General features: G+C 44.7%; 1 protein-coding gene across 8 annotated transcripts; it reads left to right on the forward strand.

The window, feature by feature from the left end:
- The first annotated feature begins 1,111 nt into the window (after positions 1 to 1,111).
- LOC123092136 (uncharacterized) lies at positions 1,112 to 9,706 on the forward strand. Of its 8 annotated transcripts, none has more exons than XM_044513823.1 (7): positions 1,112 to 4,338; positions 4,407 to 4,609; positions 4,678 to 4,988; positions 5,817 to 5,889; positions 8,681 to 8,842; positions 8,966 to 9,100; positions 9,222 to 9,706. In XM_044513823.1, exons 3-7 carry the CDS (start codon positions 4,876 to 4,878, stop codon positions 9,330 to 9,332), a joined length of 594 nt encoding a protein of 197 aa, XP_044369758.1. In that variant the 5' UTR covers positions 1,112 to 4,338; positions 4,407 to 4,609; positions 4,678 to 4,875; the 3' UTR covers positions 9,333 to 9,706. The 8 variants fall into 8 exon arrangements, 4 of the variants coding, with proteins under 4 accessions (XP_044369758.1, XP_044369759.1, XP_044369760.1 ...); XM_044513824.1 differs by having other exon boundaries at positions 4,415 to 4,609; XM_044513825.1 differs by having other exon boundaries at positions 1,112 to 4,296; positions 4,415 to 4,609.
- Positions 9,707 to 17,659: the final 7,953 nt, after the last annotated feature.

The raw sequence follows: 17,659 nt of genomic DNA on the forward strand, positions 1-17,659 counted from the left end.
AAGGGGGAAAACTGCTCCTGTAGTGCCACGGGGGCTGTAACCTCAAACGAGGCGTTGACCATCTCAGTAGTGGCCGTGAGCGTATCTGGGGTCGGCTCCGTGGCTGCCTCCATCTTCTTCGAGCTCTCTGTCTCGTGGGGATCAGCCTCCCGCGTCTGCTCCAATATCGGTAGATCTTTGCCTGGTTCTCCTTGGTCCATCATGAAACTGGCGAATACTAGGAGACCACTAAAAGTAAAACACAATCGCAATGACAATGAAACAAAAAAGAGAGTGAGGACGGTTACTGCTTCGCAAAAGTTCTTTTTTTTCTCTGAACAAAAATATACCAACATCACGGATCCACTTACATTCCCTTCGTTGGGAAAGAAGAACAGTGGCAGATGCAAGTGTTGCCTTTCTTGAAGACGGTGAGGGAGAAGGGGATTCAGCGAATAGTGAAATGATGGTTGCTTCGTCCGTCAAACTTAGACTGCAAGGAGGTGGGGTTTTGTGATACGATGGCTCGTTACTGCCGCGCTACGACCGGGGTGACTCTCCGCCTGCATACTACCTTCTAATTTTGTGGATGGCATTTGGGCCCACGCGCTGCATGGCCCGCATGTCGGTGAACAAAAGTATAACGACATTCAGTAGAGGGAGACGTTTCGATGACTTAGGAGGAGCCAGAAGCGATAGTGTATCCATTGTACTAGTAGTAATTGTTTTTCTAGGTAGCTGTAGAGTGTCTCTACTGTACTAGTAGTAATTGTTTCTTTGGGCCCGAGACAAAACAGCCCATCCACCCTAGTAAATAGTAAAATCAATTCAAAAGCCCATATTTAGATATATTAAAACTGAGCACCTTTCCAGCCCTCTCAGGCTATTAGCATTTTCAGCCTTTGGATCATCAGTTTTGGGCGTTTTCGGCCGTCAGATTGCTATCAGCATTTTCAGCCTTTGGATCATCAGTTTTGGGCGTTTTCGGCCGTCAGATTTACTCTTAATCCCGCCTGGAATCATTATGTTCGCTAAAACCGAGTGTTTCCTTGCTGGGCCGCTGCTCCGGTGACTATTTTGGACGCCTGGTGTGAAATTGGGCCTGATGGGCTTCTACGAGTCTCCTTCCGTGCAGCCACACACCCCACGACGCTCCTTCGTCTCTCTAACTCTCGTGCATGACCTACCCTCGCCAGCCCTAGGTGTGCTGCCGCCACCATGTCTTCATCTCGCAGCCCCTCAAGCGCCCTGTAGGAGCGGCATCTCCGTCTACGCCTACTCGCCGCTGTCCTCTTTCTCCGATATTCCCTAAAGGTGAAGCAGGGTGCATCTTTTTCTTGAATCGGCCATGAGCTCCATCCCCAAATCAGTGGCGCACTACATCCCTGAAGCATGTGTCCGAGTTTTCAAGCCATATCTGGAGTTCTTGGGCGAGCTGTCGCCAGATCAACCATGTCGAGCAACCAGCCGGAGGTATATACAGATATCTGACCAGTTTCAATTGGGGGCCTCTCGGTTGGGAGGGGCTCAGGGCGTGCATCACTTTGAGGGTCTGGAATGACTGTAAAGATAGGTTCCTTCAAGTGCAACTCCCAATTTATTCTACATCTGACTTTTTTTTCTTATGGATCCTTTGTATTAGATGTCAACAGAAGGTGATCAGTATATTAGAGACTTCAAGAAATTTGAACCGGATCTCACAACCTCATATCTCTCTCTGTCTCTCTCGGTTGGTTAACAAGTTGCCCTGGTATTGATGTTTATTAAGTTTCTCCCAATTTTTTTCTTTTGTTTCTCTACATGTTAGGCCAACGAAGGTTTACAAGTAGGTACAAATCTTCAGAGACTCATCTTCTTGGTAGGCAAAGAATAAATTTAAGTTGGTATTTCTTAGTTAATTAAACACCAGGTCCGGAGGTTTGAAACAGATTCAGAGCACTGAGTTATGGTGGAGCTGATGTGTTCTTTCTATACGTATTCCCTGGGAGATTATCACTTAATCTGTAAAATTTGATGGTGCCCGCTGGGAGTTCATGCAGATTTGCTTCCTCATGTGTACTTATAAGTTATCTGTTCACAAATGTTCAACTGCTGCAGTTGATGCTTGGTTATTGCAGTACATATGTTAACTCTAAACTGGACAATTGATTCAGTAAAACTACTTTTTGTTTGATTGTATCTTCAGCAACGGTACTCTTATTTCATGACGCTATACTGAACCACTGGTTTGTTCCTCGAGCTGTACTATAGACTCTTAATTGTGATTTTTTGAAGCAAATTTCATGTCTGCTACTTATCATAAATTTAGATAATCGTAGGCTTTTCAGAAGCTTTTGACCCTACAAAGAAGGCTCTTAAGAAGATGTACTACATGAATATGCGGATATTACATGTATGTTTTTCTTTCTTTAAATTTCCGATGCTTATGAATCATCCATGTAAGTAGTTAGCATGTATGGAAGACAATATATGTTTTGATCCGTCGAGAGGTGCTTTTCCCTCCCATTTCATTTCGGCTTCGCCTCCAAAATATTTCATTGCTTCTTGCACATCTTGGCTACTTGATTTCTGTAACTTTTTGCAGTTTCATTTCATATTTTCATGTAAGATGTGTGCTTCATTAAGTTCTTTATTTTTTGGCTTCATTACATTGTAATCTCATGTTTTTTGGCCATTAAAATAGTAGCCACCTTTTACAATGGAACTAGACACACCTTGCTCATTTTACAAATGATTTTACCTGATATAATGTAGTACACATTTTTGCAGGAACTATTGTAAGACATAGCAGAAGAATATAAGTCAATGTAAGATGCCATGAGAAACCAAGAGAGGGAATTAAAAACATGTGATAAACATAAGAAAAAGAGGACGCAAAGCAGTGGTCTCTAAAAGCACCATTGCATAGATAGGATGATGTTTACCTACAACCACCGTATTCTGTGTATATGTGAATTTCAATCTCTTCCAACTTACAAGGGGGTCAAGGTAAGAATATGAGGGTGTATAAACATGATAACAGGATAATATGCCATGGTGGACCACACTAGCTTATCGAAGTGCTCTGAGATATTAGCGCATGCCTGAGCTTTGCCTCGTATGAAGTCCATCACAATTGAACATAGTTCAGTTTTTTTAACTTACAGGCTTACGGCTACTAACTTTATCTTATCTGCTCCATTTTCTGGCAAACTAGGTTCAGAAAGGCATGATGTTCTCCGTTGTGTATTCTGTGGTGGATGGAGTAGCACGACTTCGATTTCTTTGCATGCCAAAGAAAAAAAGAACTGCACATTTTCAAAACTTGAGACATGGAGCTTGCGGAAGACTTTTCAATTTGTATTCAACCCATGACACAGTATCAGCATGGACATTTTAGCAACAAGTATTTCTCTTAAATATACTCCTTTGTTGGTTTGCAGTTATAATGTGGAGGGTATTTTCCTCTGATGCAACCATACACTGTTAACACATGTATATCATGTGCCAATTGTGATTATTTATCCATTAATTTATTTACTGGCTGCATCCATGTTTTCCATATCTTTTGTTAACATAGTTTACTACTCCCTCCATTCCATATCAAGTGTCGCTGATTTAGTATGGAGGGAGTACTTTGCAAGAATAAAGTAAGACGGAGTACATTAGTTTGAGATCAACCTAATGTGATTATGGTACTGTTATAATGTGACAACCTTAGCGCAACTGCCTAATACATTAGCATAAGATATCCTTTTCTGATTACTAAATGATACAACATATCTTTATGTAATTGAATTTCTTTGTTTCATTTATCTTATATCTGTGAGAATACTATCAGTTGTCACAACTGCCTGATACAATAGCATAAGATGATATACTTTATGTAATTGAATTTCTATGTTTCATTTCTCTTATATTTACGAGAATCCCAATTATTCCAACGAAAAAATAGATGGGCGCAGCAACGCGCGCCATCGATGATCTAGTTTAGAAACATTAAAACTAAGCATGCTAGGAAGCCTCTCACGCCATCAACAATTTGGGTCGTCAGATCGCGCCTCCGAGTCATTTTTGGTCGTCCGATGCACCTCCTCCTCCCGCATGGGCCGCTACTCTAGAAACAAATTTAAAGGCCTCTCGTTTGATCCCAGACTAACGGTCCTGATGAGGCCAAGTATCCACCGCACCCGTCCCTTCAGATCTCTCGACCTAGAGTGAAACCTATGCGCCGCCGCAGAGAGAGGGTGACTAATGGCGATGGCGGCGAGGCGCCGTGACCCAAAGGAGGAAGGAAGCTGCCTGTTTCTGGATGGACGAAGAGGAAACCATCGCATGGTCATTCCCCTCCCCGACCCTTCATTCTCTACCTCGCGGCAGGTGAACACGCTTGTCGCTGCCTCTGCCATCTCTGCCACCCATCCTCATCCCGATCCTTGTGTACCTAGGAGATCAGGCTTCCCTCCCCGAGCTCGCCTCCTGCGGCTCCTCTCCACTTTGCGGCGACTATTCCATGCGCCGCCGCGACACCAGCCGCCTCCCAGTCGTCGGTGCCGCGAACCAGGACCGCCGTCCGGCTATGAGAATTTCCTCGACACCCATCCGCCAGTTCGTCAGCCTGACCCTGCCCATCTTCTCGCTCGTTCGCCAGGTCCGAAAAACTAATCACTCTGTAGTTTGTACCGACTTTTCATTTTTGATCTGTTTGCTCTTCTGCAGTCTACATGTTACCTCTCAGTTCGTGGGATCTCCGGATATTCTCTACAGCTTTTGGAAGCAGGAACCTGGCACCGGATTTACATAGCATGGAAGATTTATCATTTTTTTAGAGAGAAGGAAGATTTATCATTTCTGCCTACGTCTCCTTTATTATTTTTTCATTCACGTTGTTTAAGCGTTGAGTTGACAGATTAATTAATGGAATATGCAGGTTGGCTTTGTTCATTGTTTATTCTGATGCTCGATAGAGGTAGTTTGAGGTGTACGAAGATGTGGACATATTGCAGAAACTTTGGCTTTGATGTGTACCGGTATGTGGCCTAATCCCTCTGTCTGTAGATTAGCTAATTCCCAATTCAGAAAAGAAAACTATTTGCCAAGACAGGTTGTGAGAACATGTAAATTGTACTATTATTGACAGTGCGGACAGAGAATGGGCAGCCCGGTGCATGTAGCTCCCGCTTGCGCAGGGTCGGAGAAGGGTCCGACCACTTTGGGTCTATAGTACGCAGCCTTTCCCTACATTTCTGTAAGAGGCTGTTTCCAGGACTTGAACCCGTGACCTCATGGTCACAAGGCAGCAGCTTTACCACTGCGCCAAGGCTCCCCTTCCATTAAAAACATGTCAGTTCAGCTCAATTCAGAGTGTTAGTGTTTGGAGATTCTACATATGTAGTAACCTTTTTCAAGCTAGAGTGGCGGGCTTTCAAAACTACTGGAGTTCTGTACACTTTATGGGTTCTTGAGGTGTCAAGTAGATGTGTGTATGATTGGTAGCTAATTCTGTATGTGGGGGTAATTCTTATGCAGTCATGTACCTTCCGTTGAAATACCACACAACTCCTTTGCCTATTAGAATTATAGATACCACAAAGCAACCGTTATGGCAATTTGTCAAATGTAGATGTTCCTTCTAGACTTTAGATAGATATATGTATTTCTTGGAAGTAAGCACATGGTAAAAAAATAGGCTCATATTCATGAAGGAAAGTGCCACTGACCCTCACATGGTAGGCTGAGACCAAAATAGTGTTTCGATTCTCTTCTCTGTATAATTAATTTGCATTTCCCTATGGTGACATAGAATCGCATGCGCATGCTTTAAGTTGTTCCTCAATTTATTTTTTGGTCAACTTCAGGAAATTAAGGAGCTCAGGACCATATACATTCAGTCTATCTATATATACAGCAGTAAATAACCTCAGCCATCAGGTAAATTCTTGCCTTCAGGTTACCTATGATGTGAATCATTCAAGTAAGGATAAGCTAGCTTATTATCCTAGAAACTGCTATTAGAAGATGCCATAATCTGAATAGTTAGCCATCTGTTAAAAGCACATCCACTTAAATTTATTTCTTGCATGTACTCCCTCCGTTCGGAATTACTTGTTGCGAAAATGGATGTATCTAGAACTAAAATACGTCTAGATACATCCATTTCTGCGACGAGTAATTCCGAACGGAGGAAGTATAAGTTTTGGATTGCGCAACTGCGCTATGCATACCAGTTCTGCTTGTTTATATGTTACTAAAATATTGCATACATATCTACCGACATATATGTAATACTCTATCAAAATGAGAATGGATGGGATATTCCTATCTTTCATAGGTCTGCATACTATATAAGCATCCGAAGGCCTTCTAGCTAGCACCCTCCTGCAATCACCCCCCATGAGTGTAGGTATGCTACTCATATGTTTCTCTCATTTTCCCCTAGAATTCTCCATATATTTTTCACCTCCGCTTCTGTTTTACCCTCCCTTCCATGCCCCTTCAGCAGCTGCAGCCTTTACTTATCTTCTTCATCCAATATGTCTGCAAGGTCTGTTATTTTCAGGATATGATGCTTTAGAGTCTGTTTTGTATGCATGTCAATGCAGATATTTGGAATAGACAGGGCCACAATCCAATATGGTTTTGATGCGATCAGAAATCCCAATATAGGAAATATGACGCCTTTTCGTGTGTTGTATTTTGATGGGAAATTTACATAGTTGAACATTATGGTTTCATACCAGCTAATGACGAAATGTGAACTATTTTTTGTTTTTATTGGTAAAAAAATGTGGCAACTCGCTAACAAGGGAAAATCATTACTCCCTTTTATATTTATAATAATTCCGATCTATCTGAGGCTACTTGTGAATTACTAAATTAGTGTTGTTTTTGTTCAATTTCTATAATGCGGGTATAGTTGAATGACCCATGGGGATCAATCTGTTCATAATTATAGTGATTAGATAAATACCATCCATTTTGATGTTTGTCATGTACATATCTAACTTTTTTCAAAAAATATAAAGTGGCCGCATGCATCGCCCAGATGCAGAGGCCGGCGGTGATCCTCCTTTTCTAAAAAAAATGTGTAACTTTTTTCTTCTAGAGAAATCCATCTTAAACACACATTTAGTTTACAACAGATATCTCTGGCTGTTGGGAGTGTGTTCGTACGTTTTCTTAATCTGAACAATCTATGAGAGAGGATCGCATGCCTATTATTGCTTTTATTTTGTATGCTTTTGGAGTTTAGCTCGATGTACTTCCAGGTATCTCCACGAAATAAAGAAACCACATTTGGGGAAAATTTTGTTCGGGGTCAATGAAAGCAACCAACTCCAAATATTGGTGAAAAACATTTTCTGTTTGATAGTGGATTATATTTTTGTGCTTAACTCATCAATAGAGGTGCTTTGCCATTATTGTTGGTCAGAAAATGAAGTTAATGTTCTTATTTCGATAGGTAAAATCACTATTTGGTATTACCCTTTCACTTTGGATTTTTGGTGCTTGATATATTTACAGAAATTAATATCATTCGAAACTGATGGATGTTCCAACACATGTCATCATGGCTTCATTTATGAGCTTATGAGTAAAGTTATGGCCAAATGCCTAAATATATTTATGAAAATTCTTATCATTATATCGTCAAAATGGACAGGCGCGGCAATGCGCGCCATCAATGATCTAGTATCTACTTATTGAGAGGCGCTACCCACACCCAGCACACCGCCTCCCAAAAAACCTAGGTACTCTTCTTCCTCCTCACTCTCACCCACCTCACGTCAGCTCGCTCCACTCGTACCCCCAAATTCCTTACCTCATTCCTACAGAAAACCCTAGCTCCCCTTCTTCTTCACTCGCACTAGAACTAGGCTCGTCATTCGTTACTCTGCTCAAATCCATGAGCGCGATGCGATGCCTTCGAGGAAAATGGAGTCTGCTGACCCCAACGCCAAGAAGATGAGGCTCCCACCAGGTGACGCCTGTTGTAGATCCCCCACCCGGCAGCGCGGGGAGAAGCGGCGACCCCTCCCCCACCGGATCCCAGGAACCCGTAGAATCTCGGGTGGACCGCATCAGCGATCTCCCGGACACTGTTCTTGGGGAGATCATCTCGCTTCTCCCCACCAAGGATTGCTTCCGCACCAAAGTCCTCTCGATTTGGTGGCGCCCTCTATGGCGCGGTGCCCCTTAATCTCGACTATCGTCAGCTATCTCTCTTCAATAATTTTGAAATTCCTAGAGCCATCATCTCCTCCCACCAGGGCTCCATTCAAAGCCTCTGCATCCCGTCATGCTACTTGAGCAAGCATACCATGCCCTGCACGGTGGATGCTTGGCTGAAATCCCCTGAATTCACAGAACTACAGCTGCTTGAGTTCTACTATTCCCCTGGAAATCACCTACCACATACCGAACGCCATGTACTTGTGCCCTCAGCACCAATGTCCATCTCGCGGTTTTCCTCCTCTCTCCACACCGCCACCTTTCACTGTGCTACCTACTAGACAATCTGGTACTAAACCTTCGACTCCCATTTCTCAAGAAACTTTCACTTGTGTGGGTTTGTATATCAGAGGCCTCATTGCACAGCATCGTCCACTCCAGTTGCCCTGCCCTGGAGTGCTTGTTGCTTGTTTTCACAATTAGAATTGGTTTTCTCCAAATAAAGTCGCCTAACCTTGTAAGAATTGGAATTTCTTTTGACGGATGGCAGCTCATCATCCAAGATGCCCCTGCACTTCAAAGGTTGATCCTTGATTCTAGTTATTCACCATTGCTAATAACCATCCTCTCCGTGCCTAAACTGGAGACCTTGGGTGTAATACATGATCTCTGTGCTCATTTCAATATGGTGTTTGGCTCCATAGTTCTTCAGGTACTTTATATTATCATCTACACTTGTAACCATAAGCTGCATTTTAAATTTCTACGCATAAGTTATATATATCATCTTGGAGTACACATTTTGTACTAATATTATGTTCTATGCTCAATGAAGAGTTTCTCCATGGATGGCCTATCAATGGTGCTGGATTCTGTCAAGATCTTATATATCCAAATGAATAGTTTTGATCTGAACAATATTATTGGCTTGCTGCAATGCTTTCCATGTCTGGAGAAGCTGTATATAAAGGTGATAATTTCATGCACATTGGAAGCCCGCATATAGTGTACTAGAATAAACCGTTCAACTGTTGCTCTTTCGACACTCTTTTCTTAGACCTTTATTGTTTTCAATCTTCATGTCTATTTAGGCAACAGGATGGGGTAAGAAAGTTATAACCAATCGGTGGATTCGTAAGCACCGGAATTTTCTCACTTGTCATGACATTCTATTGAAGACAATAATGCTAGACGATATGTAGCCAACCATGCAAACACTAGATTTGTCACATTCTACCTGCTGAATGCGAGGTTACTATTGTCCATCAGGCTTAAGTTTATCAGCATCATGGTTTTGATGGATGGATATGTCGAAGAGCAAAAAAAGAAGTTTCAGGTGGGCAAAAGAGCTTCTGAACGTGCCGGGCTTCTATTTACAACATATTGTGGTCATAATCCAATAAATTTACGATCCAGGATGTTTATTCTATGGACCTGACCGATCCATTTGACCGTGACTGCCAAAAATAGTGTTGGAGTTAGATGTTGTTGCCCTTTTCAACCTGGGTTTTGTCTAAACCTGATGAATAATTAACCCTCGTGCTTTTGTACAGTTTGTAAGCTGGAGTTAGATGTTCTTGCCCTTTTCAACTCGGCTGTCTCTCATATTGTCTTTAAAACAAGGCAAATGGCTTGCCATTCGTTTAATTTAAAGTGAAATATTGTAACAAATCCCAACCAAGGGAAATAACATCACTCTCGCCGGCTGCTTGAGCTCACTGTGCATTAAACAAGCCAAGTGATTAGCCCCCACTAGCACCCACAAACTTATTTCGAACTAGCACATCAAATGGGCTGTAAATTTTCATTGGAAAGGCTGCATGACCGTGACAGATTTGGATTCTGACATTTGGGACCCACGAGGAAATAGCCTATCCAAGGTGGTGTTGACTTACTAGCCAGTCAACAAACGATTCTGCCTTACCAGCCGTTGGATTGACATCCAACATCTGTCATGTATCTTCTATCTATTGTCTTCTTCCTCCAGCAGCCCAAACCAAACCACCCCGTCAGCTCCCCTGCTCCCGTCTCCCATGGTTGGTTGCGCCTCTGCCGCCCTACCGTACCCTCCAACGTTGGCCAGTCCCTCCCTCTATTCCCCCACATGTTCTGTTATTTTCCAGCGACGTCAGCCCCAACACGCACCCGCACCCGAACCAGTCAACCCTCATACTCCCCTCCACCTGTGATTGGACTGGCGCATCTTCCATGGCTCCTATTCGTTCCGTCAGAGGCCTCGCCGTAGTCCTCCGCCTTGGTTCGCTTGCCGTGCGCGGTGCACCGCCCTCTTGCATTGTCGACGTCGTCAACAATCAAGAGGAACAAGGAGATGACTGTATGTGGAGAGGATGACAATAGGAACCCACCTGCGTCATGGCAGTACGAAAGCAAGTGCCTCGTTATTACAAGCCCAAAAAATGGTTTCTCCTAATGGTTGGACATCTGGGGCTCACGCCATTGTCACCATAGTCAATAAACGAGAGAATTACACTACGAGCGGCTGACACTAGGGACCCAACAGGTCGTGCCATTTTTTGAGGAACAAGCAGTTGTTATTTATACTAGTTTTAGCGACGGATTAGGGTAACAGCGGGCTGTGTGGGGGATGTGACCCGTCTAGCCAGGGTTTTATTTATGTTTACCACATCATGAGCCCACTTGTGTTTTTTTCTTGCTGAAAATGGCTAGCCCAGTTCTATTTTTTAAAGAAATACCCAAACGAGGCCTACTTGCTTTATCAGCCCCGCTGGGATGCAAATCTTTCAAGACGAGGAGAGTTTCATTCGGTTTGCCCAGAAATGCGCTATACATTTTTAAAACACATCAAACCGGGAGTTAGATTCAATTTTTTTCATTACAAGATTTTAAATTCCATTGATTTTTATGCATGGACAATTATTTGGAATTTATATTTATATAAATTATTTTTTAAAAATAGTTTGAATGTGACTGGATATTTCGGGATTAAAAATAGTTGACATCAGCGAAATATGCAGAATTTCGTATAATTTTTAACCATGGCCATAATATGGGGTGTAATGCTAACAAAAATAAGATGGTCTCCAACAAAATTCTTAAGAATTAGAAAATGGGCCGTAAATTATTAGAAATAATGGTAGATGGGTCGTATGCTGTTTTCCATAGATTTGAGGCTGACTTGTGCGCCTACTACAGGTTGACGCGTATTCTTTCCTAAAAAAGGTTGACGCACACGCAACGCCGTGTCAACTTAGTCAACACACGAGAGCAGTGACTGTTGGATGTCCATCCAACGGCGTCGTGCTTCTTCAATCTCTACTCTTCCTACTCCAGCCGCTCAAACAAGCGCCGTTGGGACTGGCTGCTCCCTCCTCCCGTGGCTGGCTATACTACCGCGCAGGCCTCACCACCCCACCATACTCCCATCGCTGGCCTAGCCATCCCTCTACTCACCCACACCTGCTGTTATTCTCCGGTGATGGCAGATGAACTAGTAAACCATCGTACTCCCCTTCGCGTGGAAACAACTGCCGAGTCTTCCCTAGCTCCATGTCATTCACTTCCTAGTCCTCGCCGCCGTCCACCACCCTGGTGCTTTCAGCGCGGCCTGGTCAACATGGTCAATGAACGACATTCATCGGAAGTGGACTGTACATGGAGAGGCTGACGGTTGGGTCCACGGCCGCACACAAGGAAATGCCTCCTTATTACGCGCAAAACAATGATTCCTCCACCTGATAGCTAGGACCCACCGGAAGGGCCTCTGTATTTCGCGAAAAAAAATTCCCCCCGCTGATAGGTCGGACCCACCAGCTATATCTTCACACGCAAGGAAGTGCCTCCTTATTACGCACAAAAACATGAATACCCCTACTAGCTGGGATCCACCATAGTGCGAGGCTGCCTTGTGGGCCTACTAAGTTGACGGGGACGGAGGGCTTTGTCACATTAGTCAATATGAACGATTCTAGCTCCAGTGACCTTATGATGTCCATCCAACGGTCGTAGTGCTTCTTCAACCTCTGGTCTTCTTGCTCCAGCCGCCCAAACCAGCGTCGGTCGTGTCACGTGCTCCTACCTCCTGTGGCTGGCTGTGATGCCGCAGAGGCCTCACTGCCCCTTACTACTCCCACTGCTAGATAGGCCATCCACTTACCCACACCCCCTGTTATTCCGCGGCAACAGTAGCCTCACATCGCAGTCGAACTAGTGAACCCTCGTACTCCTCTCCGCGTGGGCTTTCACTGCCGTGTCTTCCTCGGCTCCGCGTCGTCCCATTCCTAGGCCTCGCCGTCGTCCACCGCCCTGGTGCTCTCGGCGTGGTGTGATTAACGTGGTCAAGGAACCACTTCCATTGGAAGAGTACTGTACGTGGAGAGGCTGATAGCTGGGTCCACAACAACAGTAAGGAAGTGCCTCCTTATTACACGCAAAATAATGATTCCTCCACCTGACAGCTGGGACCCACCGGACGGGCCACCGTATTTCGAGAAAAAAACATTCCCCCCTGACTGCTAGGACCCACCAGCTTCATCTTTGCCCGCAAGGAAGTGCGTCCATATTACGAAAAAACAACTCGCCCCCTGACTGCTGGGACCCACCAGCTACATCTTCGCACCAAGGAAGTGCCTGACAGTCGGGACCCACCTGGTCGAAGCGTATGTATCGTTGTCATTCTGGTCGCGAACGTGTACGTATATACTGGTCGACGTAGAGGCGCGCACGTGCCGTAGTAGAGGCGCGCACGTAGCATGTACACATACGTACAGCGGCCAGGGTGCAAGAAAGTCAATACGACCACATATGTACATACGGGCGGGGTCTCGAACGCCTAGTCACGCATACGTACGGCTAGGGCTCGTGTACATGGCTGGGTCAGAACGGAGAAACTGTGTCATCGTCGTGTTCATGGGAAGGCAATGGAACGCGTCGTGTTCATCGGGAGGCAACGGAACACGTGCTGTACATCGGGAGCCAACCGGCTTGGACGGAATAGCCGATGGAAATGAGGCGTAGCGTACCGCAGAACGGAGGAAACGGCCTTGTGTTCGACCGGCCACGGTCGAAACAGGATCCTATTCATCAGGAGGGGTCTGGCATACCCCAAAACATAGGAAATGGACTTCTATTGGACCTCCTACAGTCAAAACGGGGTCCTGTTGATCGGGAGGGGTGTGGCGTACTGCAAAACAGAAGAACCAGACTTGTGGTTGGAGCACTACGGACGAAATGGGGGTCCTGTTCATCGGGTGTGGTGTGTGGTGTACCGCAAAACAGGACTCCACAGGATACTGTTCATCTCCACCATCGACTACCTCCAGCCTCCACGGGCTCGACCTCCTCCAGTCTCCACCTGCGACTGTTCATCCACGGGCTCCTGTTCTTCCAGCCTCCACCGCGCGCTCCTCCGCCGGCTACTGTTCAACCAGCCCTCTCCACGGGGTCCGATTCATCCAGCCCTCCACCGGCTACTGTTCAACCAGTCCTCCACCGGCTACTGTTCAACCTTCCCTCCACAGGGTCCTGTTCAACCAGCCCTCCACGGGGTCCTGTTCATCCATGCCCAACCATCTCGATCGATCGGGGTCCTGTTCATCCAACGGCAACACCACGGGGTCCTGTTCATCCAACCCCCTACCGGGAACTGTTAATCCAACCCACCTGCAATGCTCACTGTTCATCAAGGGAAGGAGGCAGCAGGTTCGATCGGCTTTAGTTAGCAGCAGTAGCGAATGAAGGAATCGCTCGATCGGGTTCAGTAACGCGTAGCCTACAGTGCAATCGCTCGGGTTTAGTAGGCGAATGCCTCGCTCAGGTTCAGTTAGAGCCCAACGCCTCGCACCCACGCGCGTACGTGTACGAGAGAAACACACATCGCTCAGCCCCTGACCACCCACCGTAACCGGGGACTGCATGACATTTTCCTCGCCCTTGCTTCTACCACGGTTTTTTCCGTCATGCACGACCCAAAGAATGTCATGCAACTGCGTCTCCGGCCCGCCCAGGACGAAAAGCCCATTTTCTGTCATGATTTTTTGTCATAGAAGTAGGATCCCACCATATATATGATGATACCGGTTCTTGTCACAATTATCGTCATAGAAGTGTCGTAAGTATGACAGAAAAAATTTGCGGTCGGCCCAAAATGTTACAGATGTTTTTTTTATAGTATTACGGGGTGGCCACAAGCCTCCCAAGCGCGCCCTAGGTAGGGGGGCGCGCCCCTACAGCTTGTGGGCCCCTCGGGCATCGTATCGCGTTGATTCTTTTTCCCAAAAATCACAAATTTCCAAATAAATCTCCATAAATTTTATCGCCTTTGGACTTCATTTGGTATGGATATTCTATTCAACAAAAAACATGCAACAAAGAGGAACTGGCACTGGGCACTGGATCAATATGTTAGTCCCCAAAATAATATAAATGTTGCCAAAAGTATATGAAAGTTGTAGAATATTGGCGTGAAACAATCAAAAATTATAGATATGACGAAGATGTATCCGCAACCCAAGCTTAAATCCTGCTCGTCCTCGAGTAGGTAAACGATTAAAACAATAATTTTTGATGTGAAATGCTAGCTAACATAATCTACAATTTGACATAAAGACATTAGTACTCAGGCATCCCAACAAACAATCAAGTCTTTCCAAATGTCAATGCTGAAGAACGTTATCCCTACAAAATCATATAGCCTTCTCATGCTCTATCTTCTTAACACAAAGTATTTATCAGGCACAACCCCGATGACAAGCCGAGCAATTGGTTCATACTTTTTAATGTGCTCCAGCTTTTTCAACTCACTCAATACATGAGCGTGAGCCATGGATATAGCTCTATGGGTGGAATAGAATGTAGTGGTAGGGATCAATAGGAGAAGGAAGAAAGTCTCACATCAACTAGGCGGATCACAGGCTATGGAGATGCCCATCAATCAATATCAACGCAAGGAGTAGGGATTGCCATGCAAGGAATTCACTAAGAGCTATAAGTGTATGAATGCTCAAACTGAAAACTAAGTGGGTGTGAATCCAACTTGCTTGCTCATGAAGACCTTGGGCATTTGAGGAATCCCATCATCGGAATATACACGCCAAGTTCTATAATGAAAAATTCGCACTAGTATATGAAAGTGATAACTCAAGAGACTCTCTATATGGAGAACATGGTGCTACTCTGAAGTACAAGTGTGGTAAAGGATAGTAACATTGCCCCTTCTCTCTTTTTCTCCCATTTTTTTCTCTTTTTTGGGCTCTTTGGCCACCTTTTTATTTATTTTGGGATCTGTGGCCTCTTTTTATTTTATTTTTAAGTCCGAAGTCTCATCCCAACTTGTGAGGGAATCATAGTCTCCATTGTCCTTTCCTCAGATGGGATGATGCTCTAATAATGACGACCATCACACTTTTATTTACTTACAACTCAATATTACAACTCGATATCTAGAACAATATGACCCTATATGAATGCCTCGGGTAGTGTACCATGATGTGCAATGATCTAGCATAACAAAGATATCAAAAAATGGACAAGCCATGAAAATATCATGCTAGCTATCTTTGATCATGCAAGTCAATATGACAATGAATGCTCAAGTCATGTATATGATGATGATGTGTGAGGACCCCGACTCATAGGTCGTGATCACCGAATGCACGTGACAGTGATCCCAGAGGTCAATGCTCACTGAACACACAAAAACTAATTAACAAGAGTCTTACATCTAGTACATACCGTTTTACTCAAATATGGCCCTCATGGCCACGTCTTCATAAACTCACAGCGGAAATCTTCAACGTTAGTGTGAACCCATGTCATCTGCCATAACCCTATAGGCATTCTGACTGGGAAGCGTCCTAGATCGTATGCTCATCACAGAGGTACTCTTCATTATATCATGTTTCTTTCATGCCTGGCCAATAAAATAACCAGTGGCAAGCCAATGAGTACTTGGAATGTAGTCGCAAGCAACCCATGTTTTGGAACAAGGTACAACAATGCATGATATAGCACTAAGTAGGTAATTTTGTAGAAAGCTAGTCTTGAGTGCAATTACATGTCCTATCAACTTGTAGAGCATCCATCATAAGAATTGAGATATCCATGTGAACAAGCTACAGATATCAACATAAACAGAGTTTGGATCAACACCAGCTTAATCAACATGTGAAGTCATTCAACTCAACTCAAGTAGTTCTCTCAACACACATACCGGCCTTTGTAAACCATGGACGTATCCCAAGAGCAGTTATCCAACTTTCATTGACCATGGACACTACTATTTGAATGGTTTTACACTCTGCAGAGGTTGCACACTTTAGCCACAAGATCCGGGGAACTTCCGTGTCATCCACGACCCACGGTACCTCAAGTACCCAGGGTAAGCACCCGATCAGTACCTTTCCCTAGCCATGACTAACATAGAGGCCACTCGATTGGTAGCAACCCCCATGCCAAATATTGTCACATAATATTTTGTGGAGCCACGATCACATATTCATCACAAAACACAAGCACGGGGTACCAACGGTGTGTCTGATGCCCTATAAAAACAGTCATGGCCCGAACCTGTCCCGAGAGTGAACTCATGTCACTCCCGTCACTAGTAATGCGGGCATTCATGTTAGCACGAACTAGGTAATCAATAACGCCCTTTCCCATATAAGGGTAGAGTGGTTGCAAATGTAAGGTTGGAGTAACGGTGGCAACTTAAACCAATCCATTTTCGAAAACAACACACACTTGCCTTGATACACCTCTTTGTTATCAAGTGGTTACCTAGCATTTTCCTTGGGCATTAGTGGCACCCGATAGGGTTTTGAAAAAGTCTTTGAAAATACCTTTGTCTCAGTAACCATGCGTATACCCGTCCCATTTGCATAGTAACTACTTTAGCATCCTATCTCCTCCCACCCGCATAACCCTCATAGGAAGGTAGGGTCATGCCTAGTGCAAGTATCAACTAGGAAGTAACAGAGGCAACCCACCAAAGTGATTACCACCTCAACATGGTTCCGATGCAACATTAATAAAGTGCTATATGACATGCATAAAAAGGGTTTCGTAGGCATGGTGAAAGGGCTGCTTGCCCGGCTCAACAAAGTCTATGAGGTCTTCAAATCCTTCTGGTCCAACTCCCTCATCAACAACATGTCATGCAACAAACCCTGGGTTCGTTACGAGGACAAGTTCATAACACCATTATCAACTCAAGCAAGATGGATCGATTCCCTTGAAGGATCCAAACACAGATGAAGATAGCCAAGACTAGCCAGAGGGGCAAGATACTACTAAGGGAAAAACCTCCCCTGTCGGGCAGGCGAGCCTGGCGGAGACAAGGTTATCCCCGGAAGCAAGCCCCCCCCCCCTCGAATCGTCCCGGCAGGCCTGCCAGGACTAGCGAAGGCAAGCCACTTCACCGCACAACCTCACCAAGATGTACGTCATCGATCAGTGCGGTGTCAAGCTCCAAGGTGACTAAGTGGCTGCGAAATGCCACATGGCAGCCACCTCCTACAGAAAATACCTATAGGCGACACCTGTCCTACGACGT

Source organism: Triticum aestivum, chromosome 4B, assembly GCF_018294505.1.
Source record: "Triticum aestivum cultivar Chinese Spring chromosome 4B, IWGSC CS RefSeq v2.1, whole genome shotgun sequence".
Lineage (NCBI taxonomy): Eukaryota > Viridiplantae > Streptophyta > Magnoliopsida > Poales > Poaceae > Triticum > Triticum aestivum.

Coding starts and splice junctions, on each gene's coding strand:
- LOC123092136 (XM_044513823.1), top strand. CDS start 4,876: ATGGAATATGCAGGTTGGCTTTGTTCATTGTTTATTCTGATGCTCGAT. Junction 4,989..5,816: donor TTTGGCTTTGATGTGTACCG/GTATGTGGCCTA, acceptor GGTCAACTTCAG/GAAATTAAGGAGCTCAGGAC. Junction 5,890..8,680: donor TAAATAACCTCAGCCATCAG/GTAAATTCTTGC, acceptor GACGGATGGCAG/CTCATCATCCAAGATGCCCC.